General features: G+C 35.5%; 1 protein-coding gene across 5 annotated transcripts in view; it reads right to left on the reverse strand.

Annotated features, from left to right (window-relative positions):
* Positions 1–8,900: 8,900 nt before the first annotated feature.
* LOC114276933 (protein HESO1) overlaps positions 8,901–25,319 on the reverse strand; it is a 60,161-nt gene continuing 43,742 nt past the window's right edge. For all 5 annotated transcript variants that reach the window (XM_082882730.1, XM_082882734.1, XM_082882733.1 and 2 more), the window contains 7 exons: positions 21,904–22,068; positions 13,990–14,168; positions 13,399–13,494; positions 12,904–12,973; positions 10,186–10,316; positions 9,675–9,785; positions 8,901–9,570 (listed from right to left, as the gene is read on the reverse strand). In XM_082882730.1, the coding sequence (XP_082738856.1) occupies positions 9,187–9,570; positions 9,675–9,785; positions 10,186–10,316; positions 12,904–12,973; positions 13,399–13,494; positions 13,990–14,168; positions 21,904–22,068 (1,136 nt within the window). In that variant the 3' untranslated portion in view covers positions 8,901–9,186. The remainder of the gene's footprint in view (positions 9,571–9,674; positions 9,786–10,185; positions 10,317–12,903; positions 12,974–13,398; positions 13,495–13,989; positions 14,169–21,903; positions 22,069–25,319) is intronic.

The raw sequence follows: 25,319 nt of genomic DNA on the forward strand, positions 1-25,319 counted from the left end.
CATTCCACTCTCTCTCTCTCTGAGTGTTTGATTTTGTTATAGAACTTGTTTTGGGCATTGTAAGAGCATTATTAGATGGCTTCTCGTGTTCATGTTTGAGCTTCTTATTAAGTGCATTTTCCCATTGCCAGTTTTGAGTTGGTTCTACTGTTGTATGAGGTCTGCTAGTTTCATCAGGATTTTTCCAGGTCCGTCTTATTTGGTATTTTACATTAGGTACTGGCTTTCAACGTGTCCATTAGGTACTAGCTTCCCTCACGTTGATTGGAGAGTCCAGTCCAAAATTCCATGGAGTCCTTGGCCAGCACCTTGCCACCACTCTCTTTATCTGTCATACACATACATATGGACTCATGAAGATGAACATGCTTTGAAACGTACACACAATAATGATGACTAGCGCTCTGCATGAGAAGGTACTTCATTTACTCCTTGTGACGACATTGCACAGCACAACTCAACTCAACTCAAATTATTATATATATGGCTACACTACACAGTCAATTGAGTCCATGAAAGCCAACCCCACCAGGTCATACAATGGAGAGCAATAATAAGAAAAAGAGTAGTGATGTGAGTTTCTTCCAGATGCCACTTCACTACCCAAAGTACACGAAGAAGGACTACCAAAACATGCCTGAGTCGGTGCTTGACAGAGTGCTTGCCCAATACGGTTTATCATCGTCGTTGTCATCATCAACATCCGCTGTGCAAGGTGCTGACAACTTGGCTTACAAGAGGGACTTTGCAATGGGTGCCTTCCTCTGGCCTTCTCCTGATTCCTCCTGATCACAAAACAAATATTCCCCTACTCCCCAACAACTCCAAACTCCCAACTCTAACTCTGTTCCGTTCTCCTCATTTACTTTTGTTTTGACTCTGTACCTTCCATCTTCTACCTTCTAAGCTTCTTGCCTTGACAAGAAATTGTTTAATTACCTTTCAGTACTTTTGATTATCAAGAAATGTTCTCTTCTCTTCTCCTCTTCTCATCTTGGGGGGACTTATATTGCTGTGGTTCACATCTATATAGAGCACTGTATGGGCATGATTTTATCATGTTAATGTTTCAAGTTTTGATATACCTCTGTGTGTGTGTGTGAGTACAACGAAGGATTAAATTGTTTACATTTCAGGTTAAACTCGAGTTAAATCCGTCCAAGTTAAATTCCTAAAAATAGCTTTGCATCTATCTCTTCTTTATAGAGATCCATCTAAGGACTCGCACGTAAAATATTTCTTCCAAGAAAAGAGCTGTGTTAGATATTTAGATGTTTATGGCACTGTACTCTCTGCTTTTAAATTTTCATCTCATGGAAGGGAGAAAATATGGTCCTCAAAATAGCAGATAAATTCAAAGAAAAATAATTATAATAAGTAAGCACAGCAAAGATCCGAAATTGTAGGATTAAGGTTATAAAATGAAGAGATTTTAGCACTGATCATTCAAAGAGAATAGCTTAATTTTAAATATGATAATTTAAATATGATTTTGAAATAAATTATGATGATAACAATGTAAAAGTAATTAAAATTCGTCATGCTCAAAATTATAATTGTACAAAGATTATAATAAAATAATGGGTTAATTTCTCTTTCTACCCTTAACCAATTATCAAATTGTCCATTTAGTTCTTAAACTATCAATTGAGTCTATAAGTTCTTAAAGTATATAAATCAAAATTTATTTAATCCTTAAACTATCAATTTAATCTATTAAGTCCTTAAAATATTTAATTTAAACATATTTAATAGAATTACAAAAAAAAAAAAAAATATAGGCCCGCAAGTATTGTGAATTAACAGTTTTTTTTACATAGTTAAGATTTTATTTCAAAAAAACTTTCAATTTATATTATGTTTTTAAAAAGTGTTTTATTTCACAGTGTGTTTAAATTGGTATCAGAATTTGATTTTTAGTCTTGCAAATAAAATTATGTGAGTATTAGATATATTGAAAGTAGATTATGATAATTTAAATAATACTAATTAAGTTCTTAAAAGAACTTAACAAAAAAATTTAAAGACAATCAATTAGAAATTATAAACGAAATTTGACATATAATAGTAGACAAAGACAAGTAAATATGTATTGTAGAAGATAAGTAAGAAAATACTATACATAATTTCTCTTATCCTCATAAAGGGATTCACCAGAAGAGCTAGCGCCCACTTTTTAAAGACATAATAGAAACTAAAGTTTTTATGAAATAAAATCTTAACTATTTATAGTCTTTTAATGCTAGACTTACGTGTATATAGGTAAACTTATTACTCAATAGATCTTGTGATAATTATCGGCATTTTTATAATAAAAAAAAGTTACTAATTGTTAATTTTTACCGATACGTTGAAAAATTCGTTACAGAAAAATGCATTAATTGTCAGTTTTTAGCGACAGATTTAAAAAAGTGTCACAAGAAACGTCGCTGATTGTTAGTTTTCATCGACAGATTCAGAAAATCGTCATAAAAATGACCACAACTATCATCAAAACAAACACAATTTTACTTAATTCCCTCATTAACAATTCCCATACTAACAATCTCCTCATTAACAATTCCCACCATCCTACCTTTGAAAACAAACGGACCTTTAATCTAAAATAAATGATATTTATTTTATTCAAATCATCTAGTTTTAGGATTAAAAGAGGATAATAATGGATTGTGTGGAATAATTAATCACTAAAATCATAAAATAAAATATTATTAGAGGTCAATCTCTAGATTGGACAAAAAAGGGTGCATCATTCCATGATCTTTCCCTTTGTGTACCTTAGCTCTCGAACCAATAATCTCTGGTTATGATAGATTAGGTTCTTAGCTTAATTTTCATTGTTAAAAGTTTTTTTAATTCCTTATAAAATTAAGTGGTGACTCTCTCCATGTGGGATAAAGCAAGTTGGCACAAAATGGATGGAAACGTGCCTTATACTCGAAAAAGACATCAAGCCCATGTTGTCTACACCTAATATACATCTAAACATACAAATAATGGTTCTAAGCCTGGTTGGAGGTTATTAATATGATGATAATGCATAAAAAGCAAATAACAAGTAAAAAGTGAAAAATGTATTAAAAACTACATGATGATTCAAAACGGCCTCAATGCATGATTTCTATATGATTAAAGCCTACACATGCTGTTTTAAGAAAAATAAAGCATGTGGAAATAGGCAAAAAAAGGAGCAAAATTAACACCATACACACCTTCATGAATTTGAGATCTAATGTTTTACTCAATAAATAACTTATTATACCAAAAATGCCCTCATCTCCTTTCCTTATTCAAACTCTAATCCTAACCCTATATCTTTTATAGTTCTATTGGAAAGGAAAAAATTAAAAATTTTAATCATGAAGTTGGCCCATTTAAATTTGATGCAAATTGATAGGTAGTTGTTTGTATTAGGGGTGGGCGCGAGTCGGTTGCAGCCACGGAATCTCGAATCCGCCATCCGTCCACTAGATTGGCGGATTGGAGAAAATCAATCCGCATCTGTCTACCAATCTGGCGGATGTGGATTGAGCGGATTGACGGTTTGGCGGATGGATGCGAATCGGTTTGGCGATTTAAAATTTTATAAATTTTTAACATAATTCAACTTGTACACTTCCTCAAAAAAAGAAGAAGAAAGTATCACAGTCAATGACTTAAAAAAATATTACAATCACTGCATGCCTCATCCAAAGCAAGAAAGTTTGAAACTTTAGAATATCACAATCACTGCATGCCTCATCCAAATACTACAATCACATCATGTCTCATCCACATAAAGTATTACAATTTGTGGTTCTTAAAATATAAAAACAATTCAAACCACCAAAATCATGAACAGAGTAGTAGTAGAGATTGTTTGTCTCTGTATTATTACATCTATATTTATTTTTGAAAACAAAAACCAATCAGCATATATCATATTTTCTATTTATTACTTTTAGAGATAGATTTAAAAACCAAAAAATATAGATACGTAATACGTTTATTTTTTTAATTCAAAAAAGATATTCAAGTTGAAATTTTTTTTTCAATAGAATATTTAAACTCTTTTTTAATTGAAAACACAAACAGAATATTTAAACAAACTGAAAATACAAAGTCTTATAAATTACTAGGGGTGCTCGCGGTTTGGCGGTTCAGTTGCAGCCAAAGGAATTTCAAATCCGTCATCCGTCCGCCAGATTTATGGATTGGAGAAAATCAATCCGCAACCGTCTGCTCGTCATCACGCATCCGTCCAAAATGCGGCGGATCGGTTTGGTTCGGTCGATTTTGAAGGATCGGTATATCTGCTGCTCATCCCTAATTTGTATGTATATCTCTGTGTTTGGTGGGCACCTGGTAAGAAATTCATGAGTTACATTGATAAATTGGGTTTATCGAGAGAGTAGATATTGACTTTGGTTACATTTGAAAGAAGTTAAAGATAATGGAACATTAGTTGACACGAATTTGCTTTAGAAAAGCCATTTTAAATACACCCAAATGTAATTCCCAATTGTTCACATGCATTCATGATTTTGAAATTCATTCGATGGTAACAGTAGTGGCTTTTTAGCTATCCCCTGCCAACAAGCAAAGTTGGTATTTTTGACTTTTTAACAAGCGTGAATTATTGATAGGAAACTTCTTCCTATCGGGTGAAAGATGATTCAACTCTGACGATAAATAATACATTTATGATCATTTTATAGAAACATTCTACTATTTACATCATACGATTTTGTATTTAATTAAAGAAATTGACTACTAATTACTTTTTTTTATTGCTTTCTTTTCTTTCCTTGCAGCAATGCCATCAATAAAAATTGGTAACGAGATGATGGTGGTTGCGGAGTAAATAGGCAATAGGGGTGGTGGGGGCAATGGTGATGGCGGTGGGGAGGTTCACCGGAGGCGAAGAGCATGATTAGGGTAGTCAAAGAGGAGGCCAAGGACTTATGATTTCGGTTGGAAAGATGAGGATATTTTGGTAATTTTATTTTAGGATAAAAATGTAATATAAAAAAAAATTATCAAGCGTGTGGATAAAGGAAATTTGGTGTGTGGAAATAGAATTTCCGTTTCTAATCGACAGCCACATTCAGGTCTGATCAGATTTTTTTTCATTTTTACCCTTCCTTTTTATTCACTACTGAGGATCTACTAGACACAAGAGTACAAGTCTAAGGCCATACCAACGGGAGCTTCTATTTACACACACCAAATACCCTCTTTGCACACACTTAATGATATTTAATCTTATTTCAATTTTATCCCTAAATGAAATTACTATTTTAGACATCTACCCAATTCAAAAGTCTCAATGCACACACATCCATCATGTTGAAGCTCCAAGTTTAGCACTCATTCATTAAGCTGAAGTCAGTCATCCATCACGTTGGACTCACCTTCACAGAGCATCACTTATTCTTCATTCATCATTGTTCTGGAGGATTTGCGTTGGAAATGAGCAGAGTCGGATTTGCCTGCGGAGGATATCCAAATGAGCATCACTTTTTTTTTTTTTTTTTTTTTCCAGCGTCGTTCGGATAACTAGGGTCGTATTGTATTATTTGGTTCGGAAATAATTATTTAATTTCGGAAGTTGTTGTCCGAACAAAGTATTTAAATTTGGAAGTTGTTGTCCGAACAAAGTTAACCTTTACAACATTCAACTTCCGAAATTTAAAAAAAAAATCGGACAACTACTTCCGAATGAAGTAAAATTTTGTTTTCCCATTTTATATTCCAAATTTGCAAACTGCAAACTAAATTTACAGTTTCGAATTGCAAATTTATGTTTATAATGCCATTAAAAATTTGTAATGTTATACAAAACATATAGGAATATGTGTCAACTGAAGGAAGTCAGGTTTGTGCGGATTTTGTGTTGGATTACACTACTCAATTCACATGGATTTTGTGTTTCGAATTGCTCACCAAATGTAAATGTTTGATAATAAGAAAATATCACTTACAAAATCAACGACCATTGTTACCATTCCATTCTAAAAATAAAATGTCATTACAATACCATTGTTGCCATTCCATTGTAATAAGAAAAATGTTAACCACTGTTACCATTACAACAATATCATCTTACAAAAATCACCAAAAAAAATTCATCAACACGCAAATAACATGTCACGAATCAGCTGTATGCCTACGCCTAGGCCTACGACTGTATGTCAATGTCAGGTAAAAAGGCGTCCTCCACAGCAATGTCAGGCATATCATCACCTTCAACTCGTCTTTGGCTTCGGCTTCTACTTTGACTGGCACTGGGGATATCATATTCTATTGAAATTGGATCACGACCTCGACCACGACCTCGACCTCGTCCTCGCCCACGCCCTTGTCCCCGTTCATGGTCAACATCCAATTCACGACGTCGTCTATTTGAAACAGTAGGTGGGACACGTTGTTGATATTCAAAATCCTTATTCTCTGCAAAAATTAATATACCCAAACAAAATAAAATTAAAAAAAAAAAATAATGATTCAAAAGTATTACCATGGATGCTTCAATGGGTACTAACATGGATGCTTAAAATATTGAGATTACCACAAATGTAAAAATAATACACAAAAGAAGGGAAAAAAAAAAAAAAACACTGTTCGGAAGTTGCAATCTGAAAATATATATACTGTTCGGAAGTTGAAATCTGAAACAAAAAATTAATTTCGGAAGTTGATTGTTGTTTGAATTTAATGTATTCGGAAGTTGACTGCCGAAATAATCAAAAAGTTTCGGAAATCGACTGTTGAAATAAATCATAAATTTCAGATTCCTACTTCCGAACAAATTCCTCAATTTCGGAAACCCAGTTTCGAACGGTTTGTTCACGATCCGTGGGTCTTCGTTCGTTTTCAAAATGAAAAAAACAAAACTCTACGTTGCAAATTAAATAGGAATAATGATTCAAAAGTAAACTCACCTAATAAGGATTGAAAATGTGATGGAATGCTTCAATGGGATGCAGCTTGGTGGATGAAATGCTTCAATGTATTTGCACACCTGGGTTGCACACGGTAAGCTTCTATGTGATGGAATGCTTCAATGTATTTGCACACGGTAAGCTTCAATGGGTGTGTATATCGTCAAGGTTGAAGATGGAGCTCAGCTTCAATGGGTGTGTGTAGCTGGGTTTGGAGTCGGGGGTGTGTGTGTGTGTATGAGGGTAGATGTGGAATGAATTGTGTGTGTAGTGAGCAAACTAATTAGGAATTAATTTTTTTGGTGTGTGTTGTGAGAATGATGTGCAAAAAGAGTATTTGGTGTGTGTAAATAGATGGTCCCCATACCAACACACATCGACAATCATGCACATGTGGACACTAGCCCACACATGCTGCCTCATCACATTTATAGTCTAGAATTGGAATAACATTTCCAATATGCTAGGTATGCATGCAGAAGCACCAAGAGCAATTATGCAGATTAACGAAAAACATATTAAAATTGATTATGTTTTTATTATTTTTTATGCACATACCAACGAGTATTAATTTTGATTTTTTTCCGTACAAAATATTGTAAAATTTAATTAGATCAAACATTTTCACCTTAAAAAACCCTTAAACAGAGGGCTTAATGTTATTGATTTCAAATGGGATTTGGATTTTTCTTGATTTCAAATGAGTTCTAATATGAGTTAATGTTCCGATTTGCATTGCATGAGAGTTGTTATAGAACAATGTTGTTTTCCAAATAGGGAAGTTTGGTGAAACATTTGAACTGCTCGATGAAATGCTTCAAGGAGGCCAACAAAAGGGATGGGTTTGGATAAAAAGGGATGGTTTAAGATCATGAGCGGAGCTACATATGAATGAGTTGAGTAGGTTCAAGTGAACCTCTAGAAACTGGAAATATATATATATAATTATGAAATTTTTTAGGGAGTTTTAGAAATTGAATCCAATGGAAAAACTTAAAAAATTTAAATTGTGATAATAGTTTTAGTTTGTGTTTGAATATTGAATTTCGAAAGGAATTTGTAGAAGGAATATAAAAGGGAATACAAATATGAATGAAATATTAGTGATTTATAAAAAAAAAATGTTAATAATCAAAACTTAAACTCATTTTTCTTGATTACAAGATATATTTTTGTTGGTGTTGGGAATATATATATATATATGTGAAAGTGTATCATGAGAAAGTAAACATTAATAGATTTTGTAAAATTAAAAGACAATAATGTTATAAATATTAACTAGCGTGCCAACAAATGTATCAATTGTATCTTAGTATGTTTGTTAGGATCCGTTAGCATTTGTAGCATTGGTGAGTAACAAAATGACATGGATAATAACTGATAAAATGACCCCACTAAATAGAATTTCTGGCTACGGCATTGCTTAAAATTCAAGCTTAATCACCTTATTAACAGTAAAAACAGGTTTTATTCAATCACTTATTAAGGCTAAAAAGTCACTAAAAAAGCCAAATACCATACCCTACCCTAGGGCCGAATTTCATCTGCTAAGTCTAATTTTGCACTAGGATTGAAAATATAAGATTCAAATTCATGTCCACGTACAATAATATAAATACATGTATGGTAAGAAATGACTCAATTTCCTTATTTTTGTTTGATCGGTGACTCAATTTTCTTATAATGCAAGGTATGACCTTTAAATAGAGCCAACTAGAGGAAACTAATCCATACAGCCAACCCTGAATAATTGGGTCAAAAATTGTTATGATTATATGGGCATTATATGCACATGATTAGTCACTAATTACATATTAGGATGTTTTGCAGAACTGTAAAATGTTTGATTGAAACATTTCCAGAAGTCCCAGGCAACTACAACCTCCGTACTGTGGTTCACTGCTAACAAACCTTGCAAGACATCAAGATTTAATTAACTAAAATGCAATGGAATTTATATCCCAGCATCAAAAGAACATCAATGTGAAAAAGGGAATGAAATTTTTTCTTTTTAATTTGCACCAAAGGGTAACAAACCAGAAAGGCAACCACTAAGCAAACATATTGGTTCCACAAATAAACTGCATTACATAATGTTTAGCAAGCATTAACCACATTTGACAACTTTTTTTTTTATTGACGGAAGTTAATAAACTGTTCGATTAGCACCCTAGGGGAGCTAAACCCCAACCTCTCCCTTGCAAGCACCTAAAAGTTGCCTCCATGCCACTAGTCCACAAGGCCATGGGCCATTTGACACTGTTTATATATCATATCTTGGCCTCCGGGCTTGTTGGCCTTGACGGTGAGATGCACTAACTGTTCTGTGCGCGATCATATTATTATTGGGATGTCTATCAACCCTTGTGTTCTGAAAATGATGTTGCACTCGTGAGGGTGAGGGTGAGTGGACTGCCCTGTGCATTTGAGGTCGAGTCCTACTGTAGCCAATAGGGTTATTGAGCGGTGTTCTAGGAAAAAATTGTGATGCTTGAGGCCCCACTAGAGTTGTAATGAGAGAACTCCGATTCTGATTGCCTGAGATAAGCAAACGATGGGTTGTCCGAAATGCTTCTGATATCCTTGTTAATTGTTCACTCCTAACAGTCCTGGCAGAATTAACTGGCTGCTCAAAAGGATCCTCAACCTAAACAGTCATTATCAATAATATTAGCTATGCTGTGAAAAAAGTTAGTTGTAGCTGCAGCAATGGCACAGAGAGAGAGAGAGAGAGAGAGAGAGAGAGATTACAAATAGTGCAAAATTTTTGCGTGCCCATTTCATATTGCTACCAATATATTCCCATCGTCCAGTGTGTGGGCAGATTACATGTTCTGAGGCTCTCCAACTAATGTCAGAAAACTGCAAAAGATGTAAATACTAGTATTTACTACACAAGATTAAATTAATTCCTTGTAACCATCCCATCCATAGAATGGAGAAAACCATTATTTTGGGTTAGAATATGGTTTATGAATCAAATATCAGAAAAAGCATCCACTGTATTTTATGTAGAATTTGAGCAGCCAACATCAACTTCATATGCATTCAGTTGAAAATACCAAAAAGAAAAAAGAAAAAAGGAAAATGTAAGAAACATATATGAGGTGCTTGTAGCATACATATATGTATTCAGTATATAAATAGCTGAAAAGTTAGCCAAATACATATCCTCAAAGTATTCATTTAACATGGCAGAAAGCTTTTCCCAATCTGTTCTGAATAACTTGTAAACGAAAAGAATTGTGATAGAAATACTTACTTTTGCAAGGAATGAAATGAAAAGCTCAGACAAAGGAATTTGATTTCTTCTTCTGGACCTATTCGATCTAAACTTGTTTATATTCTCAGTACACGTGTCTTTAATACGTCTCTCTGCAACTGCCCTCACACCTGCATCAAGCATAATCAAGTACCGAGCCTCTATTCAACAATAAATGTGCAATTCCCTTGACACCAGAGACTACTTAGTAGTATGGTGTTCTTGTTGCAATCTCACATTTATTTTATTTAATCTTCTTGAATATGTTCAGAATAATGTATCATTTGAGCAGACCAAAAATAAAGACGACATTTGATTGTGCCAAGCCTGGAAGCTAGTTACTGCAGATATAAATAACAAGCTTTACTGCAAGGGAATTTTTCATTCAACTTCAACAAATTTTTCAGAGGCATTCCAGATGGTTTTATGACTTCTGAAGCAACGGTAAATACTTAAACCATGCATCCAGATAATCACTACTCAAATCATTAGCACTGACCAATCAATGTAAGTCAGCCCAGCCAATTTCAAGCTGATTTTCAGCTTAAACTTCATTATTTTTATTTTATTTTTTCCCTTTCAGTTAATGTAGTTCTATTGTCTCAACAAGATGATTCAACATATGATATCAAATAATCTTCCATGTTGCTGAATGTATACGTGTAATCATACATAATTGGGATTGAACCCCAGATTCATCCTAGTTGGGGTCAGGCTTGTGGGTCAGGCTTGGGATGGGCATCCCAATGTGTAGCCCATTACCATTGAACAAAAAATATAAAAATATATAGAATACTATATCACTAATGCTTTATATAGCAGAGGCGAGACATGCGCATACCTGTGTTTCTCACCTCATGTTATCTCTACTAGGATATTTTTATATCTTACTCAACAAGGAGCCCCCTAAGTTTTCCAAAAATTTTATATCACCTTTATATTTCCATGAGTATTCTTAAAATTTATATAAAATGGCTCCCTAAAATTTTTGAAAGATTCTACTATATTGGTCCTCTGTTTCACAAGTACTCCAACAAGGTATATAAAATGAGCCCCCAACTATTTCCCATATTATGTAATAGCATCAAATCTTTGATTTGATTTTTGTAAACCAAACCAAACCAAACCAAACCAAACCAAACCAAACAAAGCTTTAAGTCCAATCAAATGGGGTCGGTTACATGAATCCTTCTCCACTCGACTCCATCAACGGCCATTTGGTTAGTCAAATTAAAGAGATTCATATCTCTATTTACTACACTAACCCACATCAATCTAGGTCTTCCCCTTCCCCTAACACTTCCGTCTACCATCACTGTATCGTATCTCTTCACTACTGTCTGTGTTGGCCTCCATTATATATGACCAAACCATTCTAATCTATTCTCTTTCAAATTATCTTCTATCGGTACTACTCCTGCCATTTACGAATATACTCATTCCTAATTCTATTTTTTCTAGTTTTGCCTTTTAATTTGATTTTTATATAAGATGTAAATGCAATTTTTTATTTTTATTATTATTATAAAAATCATACTAGTAATTTTTTATTTTATTATTTAAGTAAATTATATCAACAAATAAAATGCCTTAAAATAATGGTCTAATCTATTATACACTAAGATCTTAACTATGTAGGTCAAAAACAATATGAAAAGTGGAAAATTCTATGGTGTACTACAGTTGTACCCAAAGTGATATTGGTTTTGAATCAAAGTGATGTTGGTTATTACTTTTAGTGGTGCAGTTTGGTTACAAGCTTTGGTGGTTTTAATTATGACCCAAGTGATCTTGGTTATGACAGAAAGTGGTGTTTATTATGAACCAAAGAGGCCATGGCCAGCTCTTTATCAATATAGCTCACATTCATTTATTTAGATTTAATGGTTAGAAGTCTAGGTGCATATGATAAGCACCTAAAAGGGGGACTACACTATAGTACCCATGAAAAGTACTAAGAAATTGCCAATATAAATTTATTGATTTTCTTTCTAATCAGCAAAAGCTAACTTAATATTCTGGCTTTGTCAAAGTTTCAAAAGGCTTTATTGTGACTCGCATTGAGCTTGCCTCAAGGCAAGGCTAATACAAAATGCATCGAGACTTTGATTTTTAGGCAACAATCCCAAAAGGCTTGTGCATCACAGTTTGAAGCATCGGCCTCAAGTGCGCCTCATACACCTTTTGTGCATAAACATAAAAAAATAAAAAAATAAATAAAAAATAAAAAAAGATTCTCTTCTGTAATTATACTCTATAGGAAAAAATTAAGTAAATCACCAACCAAGAGAAAATAGAAAGCTAAGGCTCAAGTGACAAACATGATAACTGAAGCTAAGAATGTCTTTTTCAACTTCAATGAGGGCAAGCTTTCTTCTCTGCAGTGAAATGTTCAATACCTTGAGTAGAAATTATGTACACCGTCATATTTAATTTTTGAATTTTTTTTTCTATTTTAAAATATTTTATTAATTTACTAAATACAAATATTCAAAATTCCAAATGCTTAAGCCTTGATGCCATGACGCATAAGCCTCACGAGGGGTGAAACGCCTCGCATTACGTATTTGCCTTTGAAAACTTTGGGCTCCGTCCCTGCTACTCAATCTCTTATGTGAATTGTTTCCTACCAAGTATGAATTAAACTACCCAATAATATGTATTTTCGCCCGTCTTTATGATTTTGAGAAGCATATTCCTGGAAAGATAGAGAAGTACCTATAAGGTCATCAACAATATTTCTTGGATAGATTTCTTTAAGAGGAGGTAACAGTGCAGGTACACAAGTCTGCAAAAAAGGAAAAAGGGTGAAGCCCTGGCAGCTCAAAGTAAGTAAAACTTGAAGAACCAAAAGGACATGAAAGGATAAAAAGGAGGCAAACAGAAACAGCAAGATGCATTAATCTAAGCATAGCCAGAAGGAAGATTATATAGTCACAAAATGACACAAATATAGAGCACTTAAGATCAATGCGACAGATAATACTTTAGGATCACCTACAACCGGACTACACAAGTTTGATGGATGGTTTACCATGTTCTCTTGTACATAAGTTTACAGGTTGTATGATCACTTTCAGTGATAGAGTCCGCTTTGAAAATCTCAGAATCATTCCAGTAGATGAAGTATTAAAGAAGACCCCTAACTATTCTCCCAATTAAAAAATATAAGAAGAAGTCATCATTATCATCAACAACAATAGGCAAAATCACCTGAAAATGGAAGATAATAAGCAAGCTGAGAGTGTATGAATTAAAAGTTCCAGACTTTGAATCATTGATACCATGTGCTTTGGCCCATTCCTTGACCTGCGCGGCAAGAATTGATACATAAAATTAGTGACAGTTTCCCCACAGCAGCATCCTAAGAAACATGGACACGGACATGACACATACACGCAAATTTTAAAAAATGTAGGACACGATACGTTGAGGACACATGTAAAGCATATAATTTTATATAATTATGTCATATTTTTTAATATTTTATATATATTCTATGTCAGATATTTATTCTCATCATATTCATCAACCTTGGTATGCTATTCTACTGAAAAAAAGTATAAATTTTTTTTAAAAATGAGTCCCCAACGTATCCCAGCATGCCCTCAGCACGTCCCAACGTGTCCCCAGCATTGCTGAATGTGTCCTCAGCGTGTCCCAAGTGTCCCCAGCATATCCGATACGTGTCTAGAGTGTGTCCGAGCATGTCCATGTTTGACCCGTGTCGGACACCGGTACGTGACCTCCGAGAGGTGTGCGTGCTTCATAGGCATCATCTATTGCTTTGCTATAAGAACATACCAATAAAACCATATCGCGGAAACACCCATCAATCTCATTTATCCACAACAATAACTTGGATTTTATTTGGCCACTCAGATTATTGATTGAGACATCACAAGAGATGTTCAGGTAGTTTCTCTCAAACTTTAGAATGGGAACTCTTGCACTGGCGATAAATTGCAAATCACGCCATTGACCTGCAAATCAACATTACTTTTTAGTAAAAGGAGTACTTAGATAAAAAATAATAAACCAAAAAAGAAAACCTGTAACATGAGCTGATGTTATTATATTAATATATTATGATCCTACTTGTTGATGCTATCTTCTTCTTCTTCTTTTTTTAACTTCCAAATGTGGTATTGTTAAATGAAATATGGAGCCCCAAATTTCTGAAGTAGAAATGATTAGTCAGGGGGTCGGTTTACAGTTTAAACCATCTATAAAGATGTCATTCCATTTTATTTCCCATTGCACTTGAGGCAATAACTAAATTGTAAATGGATGGAGCAAGCAAGAGCACAAACTCAGAAGGATCTGTTAAAATAGTTCTCGACTTCAAGAAACTTACTCATTTCTAAACCAAGGTGAAATATTTAGTATACAATGTCATGCACAATGGCTAACTGAGAAATGAGAAATGTAAGAGAGATTGGTTTGTGAGATGAGGTTATGCAGGTTGTGTTTCAGCCAGTCCCATGTTGTGATTGTAAGAACACCCTTCTTTTGTGATGCAGTTTTGGTAAAGTTCAAAATAAGTTGGTAAAGCTGCCCCAACCTTCAGTTTGGCCAGGTCATCCCTTTCCTAGCCCGACGAAGCTTACTAAGTTATTAGGAACTATTTCATTTATACAAGGTTTATTGTTGCTAATGTATTCATTTCTGCTAAATTATAGATAAATGTTTTAGTTTCCTTTCAACCTTATTAGGGGGATTAGGTCACCATTTTGCCTTAAGGTCATCAAACGGGGCATACACCTGAAGTTGACTGTTTAGGCTTGAATCTGTGAACTAGCATCAAAGATCATTATGGCACAGAGGATGACCTGCCCAGCCCATGTCCAGCCCCAGTATGGACCAACATGGGCACATTTTATGGCCTAGTCTTGAGCATCATCTCACACACTTTGTTAGCATTGAAATAACTTACAATATTTAGCCAAAATTAAGCAGATATAAATATGTATCATTATACGCTTCATTTCAGCAATGCTGGTATACATCACAGGGTCAAGAGCTCGCATGGAGAACTAATATATATGATTGTTGTTTAGGGAACACCCGTAGTTGGCAGTATTCTTCTAATTTATGGATTCTTATTACTTAAAATTTAGCTAATTAAACAAGACAATAGCCATATTGCTTAAAAAACAAATTGTTAGAATAGTTCTTTTAGTTATTTTTGTTCTCTTGTTAATATTTACTTAAGTTGAGGGTACGATGGTCATATTGCTACTTTAGGTTTTTTATATATATTTGAGTGATGTAAAGTTGAGGGAATTAATTGGTTTTCAATATATACAAAAGTTCTCTCTTCTTCTTCTTCCTCCTAACTTTCAACCCTAATTTCTCCATTTTACATTCTCACTTGGTATCAGAGCCATCTCTTCTTCATTAGAAAGGGTTCTACAGATTCTAAAGATCGATCTGAGGTGACCGAGACGTGCTGATGTCATCAGCCGTACGATGATGTCAGCATGACGTAAGCAGTGTACGGACGGGTCCTTCACCCCTAGACTCGAAATTGCCTCTTGAGATTTATGGTGATTTTTGTGGAATTTTTTGATCATCCCTGATGTGAGTTTTCGATTTTTGAAACTATTTCGTGTTTTTGGGACTGTTTTTTTGAATCTGCCTTTGGGACTGTTTTTTTCTGGTTTTTCTTGCTGGGCTCACTTCCCTAGGAGCCGAAAATCACCCCTCTAAGGGTCCTTGATCTTAATTTGTTGTTTTACACCTGTTGGGTTGATATTCTGTTCGATTTTTGACTGTTTCTGGTCCAGTCACCTTGTGTTCTTCGGTTCTACCTATTGAAGGCTCCTATATAAGGGCTGAAACCCTTGTAGCAAGGGATATTTGTCCTCTCTTTATTGATTGCTACTGTTGAGTTGATGTGTTGGTCTCATTTGGGTCCAAACTTGGTTGTTGAGCTAGTTCTGTGTTTATATTGGTGATTGTGGGTATTGGCTGTTTGCAAGTCTGGTTGATCATTATGGTTGAGATTGAGGCTAAGGCTATAACTATGGGTAAAGATGATGACATGCCTAAATCTATCACTGCAAAGAAATTGAATGGTGCTAATTATTTGGCTTGGGCCCATGCTGTCAAGATTTTCTTACGAGGTAAGAAGAAGTCCCGCTATATTAGTGAACTCCCTCCTCCTACTGATGATAAAGATTATGATGATTGGTGTTGTGAGGATTCTTGTGTGATGGGTTGGATTTGGCATAGTTTGGAACCACAGGTTGCTACTACTGTGGAATTTTGTGATACCTCTAAGGCCATTTGGGACTCCCTTGCTGAGTCTTTTTCAACTCAAAGTAATGTCTCTCGGGTCTACGAGTTATATGAACAGATTTTTGCTATGCGTCAATCTGGCCGGTCTCTCCCTGATTATTATAGTAGTCTCAAGACTTTGTGGGATCAGTTACTGCAGCATCGACCTTTCACAACTGATGTGACCGCCCAGAAACAACATTGGGAGGAGTTTATGATGACTTCTTTACTTTCTGGCTTAGATTCTGAGTTGCGAGGGTTCAAAGATCAGATTCTTGCTAGTGACACTCTACCTTCAGCTGCCAATGCCTATTCTAGGCTGTTACGCCCTTCATTGGGACAAGCACAATCCACTTCTGGGTCCTCTTCCTTATCATCTTCTGCATTAGTTTCTAGTAGTAGTGATCATGGGTCTACTCGCGGGGGTTTTCATAGTTCTTCTGGTTCCCGGAGCTCTTCTTCTGGTTTCCGGGGCTCTCGTGGAGGTGGTTTTCGTAGTGGTGGCTCACGTGGTGGTTTCCGTGGTGGAAGTAGAAGTGGACCTGGTTCTTGTACACGTGGCGATCGCAAGTGTACTCATTGTGGTTCGCAAGGTCATACTGAACCTTGGTGTTGGCAAAAGCATGGCAGACCTGATCATGTCCATCAGGTTATGGATGTCCCCTCCTCACAGTCTTCCTTGTTGTCCATTGGCTCGGAGGCTTCTCCTGTTACTTCGCATGAGACACTCACTACTCAAATTAGTGAGCTTACTGCCCTTGTCCAGTCTCTCCGACCTAGTCTACTTTCTTCCTCTACTGCTACCATGGCTAGTTCAGGTAATATTGCATGTGTGGCTAAGTCCTCTCAGCCTTGGCTCCTAGACTCTGGTGCTAGTTCTCATGTCTCTGGTAATTCCTCTCTTTTTGATACTCTTAGACCTGTTGATCATACCATTATACTTGCTGATGGATCTTCTCGGCCTGTCTGTGGTCAAGGTCCTCTTCATCCCACTCCATCCATGTCCTTACCTTCTGGTCTTTATGTTCCTAAATTTCCATTTAATTTGCTTTCTGTTAGCCAATTGACTCAAGCTCTCCATTGTTCAATAACCTTTTCTCCTACTTCATGTGTTTTGCAGGACCTCCAGACCAAGAGGATGATTGGTTCGGGGCATGAGAAGGATGGCTTATACTTTTTGGACGCTGAGACGTCTCCTCCTCCATTTGCTGTGTTGAGTGCTAGTGTATCTCCTCTTCAGTGGCATTTTCGCTTGGGTCATTCCTCCTTGGCCAAGCTCAAGTTAGCTGTTCCGGGTTTGAGTCATGTTTCTCAGATTGAGTGTGAAGCCTGTCAATTTGGGAAGCATCATCATAGTTCTTTTCCTCGTCGTAGTGTTAGTCGTGTGTCTGAGTCTTTTGCTCTTGTCCATACAGATATTTGGGGTCCTTCTAGAACTCCTACTGTTAATGGGTTCTTTTATTTTGTTATTTTTGTGAATGATTACTCTCGGATGACTTGGTTGTTTTTAATGAAACAAAGATCTGATTTGCCTTCCATCATCTCTAAGTTTTATAATGAAATCTTTACTCAATTTGGCAAACGTATTAAGATATTTCGGTCTGATAATGCCTTAGAATATGTGCAATCTATTGTAACTACCTTTTGTGATGCTCATGGTATTATTCATCAAACTAGTTGTCCTCATACATCCCCACAAAATGGTGTTGCAGAACGGAAACACCGCCATTTGCTAGATGTTGCTCGCACCCTGATGTTTAATATGCATGTCCCCAAACAGTTTTGGGGCGATGCTGTTCTCACTACTTGTTTGCTTATCAATCGCATGCCCTCTAGTGTTGTACACACATCTCCCTATTCTCTGTTATATCCCACCACATCTCCTTTTCCCTTGCCTCCTCGCATTTTTGGGCGTGTGGCCTTTGTCCATGTTCTTGACCCTGGGTTGGATAAGTTATCTCCTCGTGCACGCAAGTGTGTGTTCTTAGGTTATTCTCGCACTCAAAAAGGGTACCGGTGTTATCATCTTGAGTCTCGCCGCTACTTTGTCAGTGCTGATGTAACGTTTTTTGAGTCTACTCCGTTTTTTTCTTCCTCTGGGCAACAGTTATCTACTGATCTTCTCTCTTCTCGTGCGGGGGAGCCAGCCTCTCTCACTCCTACTCTTCCCTCTTATGCTCCTTCCACATCCACTCCTCTATCCTCTCCCTCTCCTCTCACTTCTACCCCTCCTTTGCAGGTTTATCAACGGTCTCAAGCTCGTCGCATTGTGTCTTATGGCCCGACCAGTTCATCTCCTTCGTCTGAGGCCCCTGTTCCACCTGCTGCTCTACCATTTGATGACCTTCCTATTGCCCTCCGCAAAGGTAAACGCACTTGCACTCAACATCCTATTGCTCATTTCGTTTCTTATGATCGCCTCTCTCCTGGTCTTCACTCTTTTGCTTGTAGCTTGTCGAGTATTTCCATTCCTCACACCTATCTTGAGGCTATGTCTATCTCTAGTTGGAAGTTTGCCATGGATGAGGAAATGCATGCTCTTCATCAAAATCAGACCTGGGACCTTACCCCTCTGCCATTTGGCAAATCTATTGTGGGTTGTCGTTGGATTTATACTGTTAAGTATCTTCCTGATGGAACTGTTGAGCGACTTAAGGCTCTATGCAATCTGACGATGACACTCAATCCATCCAGAATGAATCCCGCAATCGGATTTGCAGAACGACATGGTGCAAATACAATCGGAGTCGTTCCCCGAATTCTTTATGCTTACAAATATCTGGAAGCGCCTGGTAGCTAAAGGCTACACCCAAACCTATGGTGTTGATTACTTGGAGACCTTTTCTCCTGTGGCCCGTCTTAACTCTGTTCGGATTCTTCTCTCTGTTGCAGTTAATCAGTCTTGGCCTTTATATCAACTGGATATTAAGAATGCTTTTCTCCATGGTGATCTCCACGAGGAGGTCTATATGGATCAGCCCCCTGGCTATGTTGTTCCCGGCCAAGAGCATCTTGTTTGTCGATTGAGGAAGGCCTTGTATGGTCTTAAGCAGTCCCCTCGTGCCTGGTTTGATCGCTTCAGTGCTGTTGTGCTTGCCTATGGCTTTCACCGTTCCACTTTTGATCACTCTGTTTTTGTTCGCCACTCGTCTACTGGGAGTATTGTTCTTATTGTCTATGTGGATGACATCATCATTTCAGGGAGTGACTCCAATGGTATTGCTGCTTTGAAGCAGTATTTGGGACAACAATTTCACACCAAAGACTTGGGCCATTTTCGGTATTTTCTTGGGATTGAAGTTGCCCGTTCTTCTCAGGGCTTGTTTCTTTCTCAACGGAAGTATGTTCTTGATCTTCTTACTGAGACTGGTCTCTTAGGCACTCGTTCCAGTGATACTCCCATGGATTCTAGTGTCAAGCTTGCTGGTGACACTGGCGACTTCTTTCCTGATATTAGTCGTTATCGTCGGTTGGTTGGCAAGTTAATATATCTCACTGTCACTCGTCCAGCTATTACCTATGCTATGGGTGTGGTCAGTCAGTTTATGCATGCTCCTCGCCAACCCCATTTTGTGACTGTATGTCGTATCTTGCAATACTTAAAGCGTGCTCCAGGTCGGGGGTTGCTCTATCGCCCATCTTCCTCCTTGTCTGTCGCTGGCTTCAGTGATGCTGATTGGGCTGGTAATACGACTGACCGCCGTTCCACCTCAGGCTATTGTACTTTTGTTGGTGGTAATCTTGTCACTTGGCGTAGCAAGAAACAGACCGTCGTTGCTCGTTCTAGTGCCGAGGCTGAATATCGCGCCATGGCTCATACTGCTTCTGAGATGCTCTGGGTTCAGTCTCTTCTCCAAGATTTTGGCTTTTCTGTTTCCACTCCTATGCGCATGTTTTGTGACAATCAGGCTGCTATCTTCATTGCCAATAACCCTGTGTTTCATGAATGCACCAAACATATCGAAGTTGATTGCCATTTTATTCGTGATCTCTTACTCCGCAAGCAACTGGTGACTCCTTATGTTCGTTCTGAGGATCAATTGGGTGATATTCTCACCAAACCTTTGGCTCGGCCTTCATTTCTTCGTTTGTCTGCCAAGCTGGGCATGTTCGATCTCTATGCTCCAGCTTGAGAGGGAGTGTTAGAATAGTTCTTTTAGTTATTTTTGTTCTCTTGTTAATATTTACTTAAGTTGAGGGTACGATGGTCATATTGCTACTTTAGGTTTTTTATATATATTTGAGTGATGTAAAGTTGAGGGAATTAATTGGTTTTCAATATATACAAAAGTTCTCTCTTCTTCTTCTTCCTCCTAACTTTCAACCCTAATTTCTCCATTTTACATTCTCACTCAAATCAACCTTTAATTATTATTTATGTATTTATTATCCTTTTTCAACCTTTAATTTATATTTACTTATCTATTATCCCTTAATCCTCTTTAGTGGTTTGTGTTGTGCCCTTCGTGGTGCTTACTTTTTCCATGAATTGTTTTATGTTTTCTTTGCTTTGTTTATGAGCTATGAAGCATGGGTATTTCAACAAACATATTGTACCTGTACCGGGCACTGGTACTTTGTATGGCTATTTCTGCATATGTACCGGGTACACAATATACATACCCAATTTTTTTTCTTCTTAATTTTTGCCGCACCCCAGACATACCTAGTATATATATATCCAAACCATTTCATACCTTAGTCGAAATAATATTTTCTTTTAATACATAAGTAAAATTAGTTTCATTGGACTTTATTTATTTATTATTTTTTATGCTTATTAAATGTGAATTGTAGGTTAGATCTTAACAAACTAAACCATTTAACTAATTTTTGTATTAATCCAAATTAAAAGTCAATACTTTTTTTACAAACGTGCCTACCCATATCCGTACCCCGTTTTTTTAAAATTTTACCAAATCAACGTAACCAGTACCCATATCCGTGCACGTGCTTCATAGTTTATAAGGAATGCTCTTTTACTTTATTTATTTATTTATTTTGCTGGGATCAAGGACAGTTCATCCTTCTTACTTAGTAATGTTTTATCTTCAAAACTTTGATTCAAGTTCTTACAAAGGAACAAACAAATGAAGAAAGAATGAAGACTAACCGAACAAAGATCAAGGGGCTGTTTGGGAAGTGAGATTTTAGCCCAATTTAGGCTAAAATTTACAAAAAGACAAAATAGGCTAAAATAGCTAATAAGACAAAATGTCACATCAAACCCATAATTATTTTACTTTTTCTCTCACAAACATCACATCCAACTACAAAAAAAATCTAATCATCTTTCCAAACACACAAATTTTAGCCTACTAAAATAGCCAAAACTAAAATAGCAACTTTCCAAACACCCACTAAATTTTCACTGCATATAGAGGTCTTGTTACATGAAATGAGTAATAAACTAAAAGTATAAGTTTTACAAATTACCTCTACTCCTCAAAGCTCTTAGTAAATCCCCTAGTAAAGTCTGTGTGCGCCTTTTTCCAGTAGATGAAATATATAAACCATTGGGTAAATCTATCGATATATCTAGATCTCCCCATCGTGTGAAGAGATCAGAGGCAAATGATCCAAATGGCTCCACAGTTGCACCTATTTGCACCATTTAAGTCATTAATCAACATTGTTAACCATAAATCATAAAACCTATGGAAACATTTTCTTTCATGTAAATGAGAAACACAAAATCATAACAATTTTATAGGTACCATGGGAAAGCAGTGCTACTTAACTACAATTTTCTTTTCAAATAAGATTGAAAAAAAATATTAATAGAAGCTATGAAGCATGGATACTTCAAAAAGGGTAACGTATCCGTATCGGATACTTATCGGATACCGATACTCCTCGGATACTCGCGAATACGTATCGGATACTTCTTAAAAGTATCGGATACTTTTTAATTAATTTTTTATTAATTTTGAAGTATCGGATACTTAATTTTGAAGTATCGGATACTCGAAGTTACATATTACTTATAATATTTTGTTTAGTTCTTTCATAAGAGGAATATAGTGAGAGCTAAAGTAATAGAATTTGTCAAATTGATGTATTCTTGTTGTCTCTCTCACTTCTCTCTCGCTTTCTCACTTTCTCACGTTTCTTCTCTCTGCTCTCATTCTTTTTTTAGTGTTGGCATGTAAGGATGATGTTTAATTTGCATTTGCATTTGCTTTTGCTTTTAGTTTTGGATGTTTTATGAATGTTTGAGCACTTTTAGGTTAATAGGAATCCCTCTCTTTATTTATTAATTTACTTCAAGTTTTATTTCCATGCATATTACATTATTAAAATTATAAAAAAAAAAAAATTTATGAATGTATCCCCGCTGTACCCGTATCATACTTTTTCAAATTTTGACATATCGCCATATCCACATTCTCATATCACCATATTCGTATCCGTGCTTCCTAGGCTATCATTGATGACTTAAAAAAGTATATTTGCTGAAATTTTTATTTAAGAATGGTTTTTTGGCTTTGGCTTTGGCTTTAGCTAAGGTCTTGTGATATTCACTGATAAAGGGGAACAAGTTAAAACTATTGATCTTGAAGACTCTTAGTTTTGTAGGAATCTTTCTACTTTATCAAGTTGTCTTTTGCTTTAAATTTTATTTTTATGCATACTGCATTACTAAAAATTGTTAAAATAATATTTTTTACGAACGTATCCCCACCGTACCCGTATCCTAATTTTTCAAATTTTGTCGTATCGCCGTATCGTATCGTATCGTATCTGTATCCGTATCCCGTATCCGTATCCGTGCTTCCTAGAATAGAAGGCAGAGTACAATTAGAAGAATAAACATAGTACTATATTAGGCTGTAATATGAATTTAGTCCCTAGAAGCAAAGAGCACGGACACTTCTACGAAGGAAGTACGTAGTGCCCGACACCCGTGTCAGATATAGACACTATTTGGACACTCCAAAAAGCATGTCTGACTCATTTCTTAATTATTAAATCAAATTCATAATATCGGATACTTTACCGATACTTCGTGAACACTTCAGCAACACTTCTTAAACCCCCCTCAAAACGCATCCTATATGATGAATCTCTTCATAATAACAATGTTATGCATTCTTTAGGACATAACTAATGCACACTAAATATATTTTGAAACATTTATAAGATAACTACATCATGTGTATTACAACAATGGCTTATAATTGTTTTACATTCTTTATAATGTAATTGTTATGTGAATGATATCTTGATGTTTAAGTTATAAAATATATAGCTTTTAATGTAATTAGTGTTATTTTCATAGTTGTCAAATCAGGATTCGAATCGAATCATGAATTGTAAAGATTAGTCGCTTTTTCTAAATTAATTAAAAAAATATATATCTACACACTTAGATGTTAAATATATCTTCCAAACATAAATTATGTAGACTTAAATTAATGAAAATATTGTTTTGAATGATGATCATTTGATCTAATATGTAAGATAAGAAGTAAAGACAGGTTTCCATGTAAGATCACCACATTACCTTTTCCCTTTTTTTAAAATATATTCTTGTCAACCATTCTTAATAAAGAAAGTAAACAGAGACAAACTCTTAATTTCTAAGTAACAATAATGTAATAGCGATGTTGATATTTGGACAACAAGCATATATACTTTTTCAAGTAACAATGACTCAATAATAAGGAGAATTAATTGGAATTATTTATTTTAAAGCCTAAAACATTTTAAAAGGTATATACGCATGTTTTTTGTTAAAGCGTGTTTTTAAAAATAAATAAATAAAGAACTTGTGTGACCATCAGGTTCATTAGGCTTAAGTCACCCATGTAAATCGAACTATAATTATTCAATAAAGTAGCAATAAATAATTCATATGCAAGTTATTTTAACCTCAAACATCTTTGAAAGATACATCATGCTTTTTTTTTAAGGAGAAAATGAGAAAAAAAATGGTTAAAATAGGAAATAGGGCAAATTACACCTGTAATCCTTATATTTTGCCTCGTGTCATTTTGGTCCACACACTTTCAATTTACTTAAATTTTGACCATTAATTTAATATTATGTATCAATTTGGTCTAATTGACAACGCCTTTAGGATTTTTTATGAAAAATGATCACTAAGTTGGTTGAGGTTAACTCATTGAATTGATGAAATTTACAATTCTACCCCTAAAAGCATGACACATGCCGCTCATGTGCGTATTTTTTTTATAAAATAATGTTAGCAGTTATAACCAATTGGACCAAATTAAAACAAAGAAAAGAATTCAGGGTCAAAATAGATCCAATTGAAATTACATGAATCAAAATGACATAAAAATCAAAGTATAGGGGCTATCGGTGCAATTTACAAATATATTAGGTCAGACTGAATCTGATTGATCTTGTTAAAAACTCTTGATCACCAAAATAACAACAAATAATGTGTATATATTAGTTATTTTCGTTCAAAAGACTATTAAAAATTGTATTATGTCATTTTCACTAAAAAGAGTAGGAAGTGGGGATGGGGGGGGGGGGAGTTACATGCAGGTGGGAGATAGGGAAAAAAAAATTACAAACACGTGAGGGATGCAAGTGTGCCTGTGGTAGGGTGCAAATGAAAGGCTGTGGAGGTGCAAGTGTCATATGTTGGTATGTTTTTTTCCCCTTCTCTCACTTGCATGTAATTCCCCTTCCCTCCTCTCCCCCCCACCTCCCTAAAAAAATAGAAATATGTCAGCCACAATAGTTTCAAGAAATTGCATGAATCATAAAAAGTGAATTGAATCGTGAATCGATTGTTAATTATGAGATTCACCATAGATTCACTTCCAAAATAGATTTCCTCATATATTCATATTGATTTTGCATAAATTGTGAAT

This window comes from Camellia sinensis, chromosome 8, assembly GCF_055761805.1.
Source record: "Camellia sinensis isolate YWXY chromosome 8, ASM5576180v1, whole genome shotgun sequence".
Lineage (NCBI taxonomy): Eukaryota > Viridiplantae > Streptophyta > Magnoliopsida > Ericales > Theaceae > Camellia > Camellia sinensis.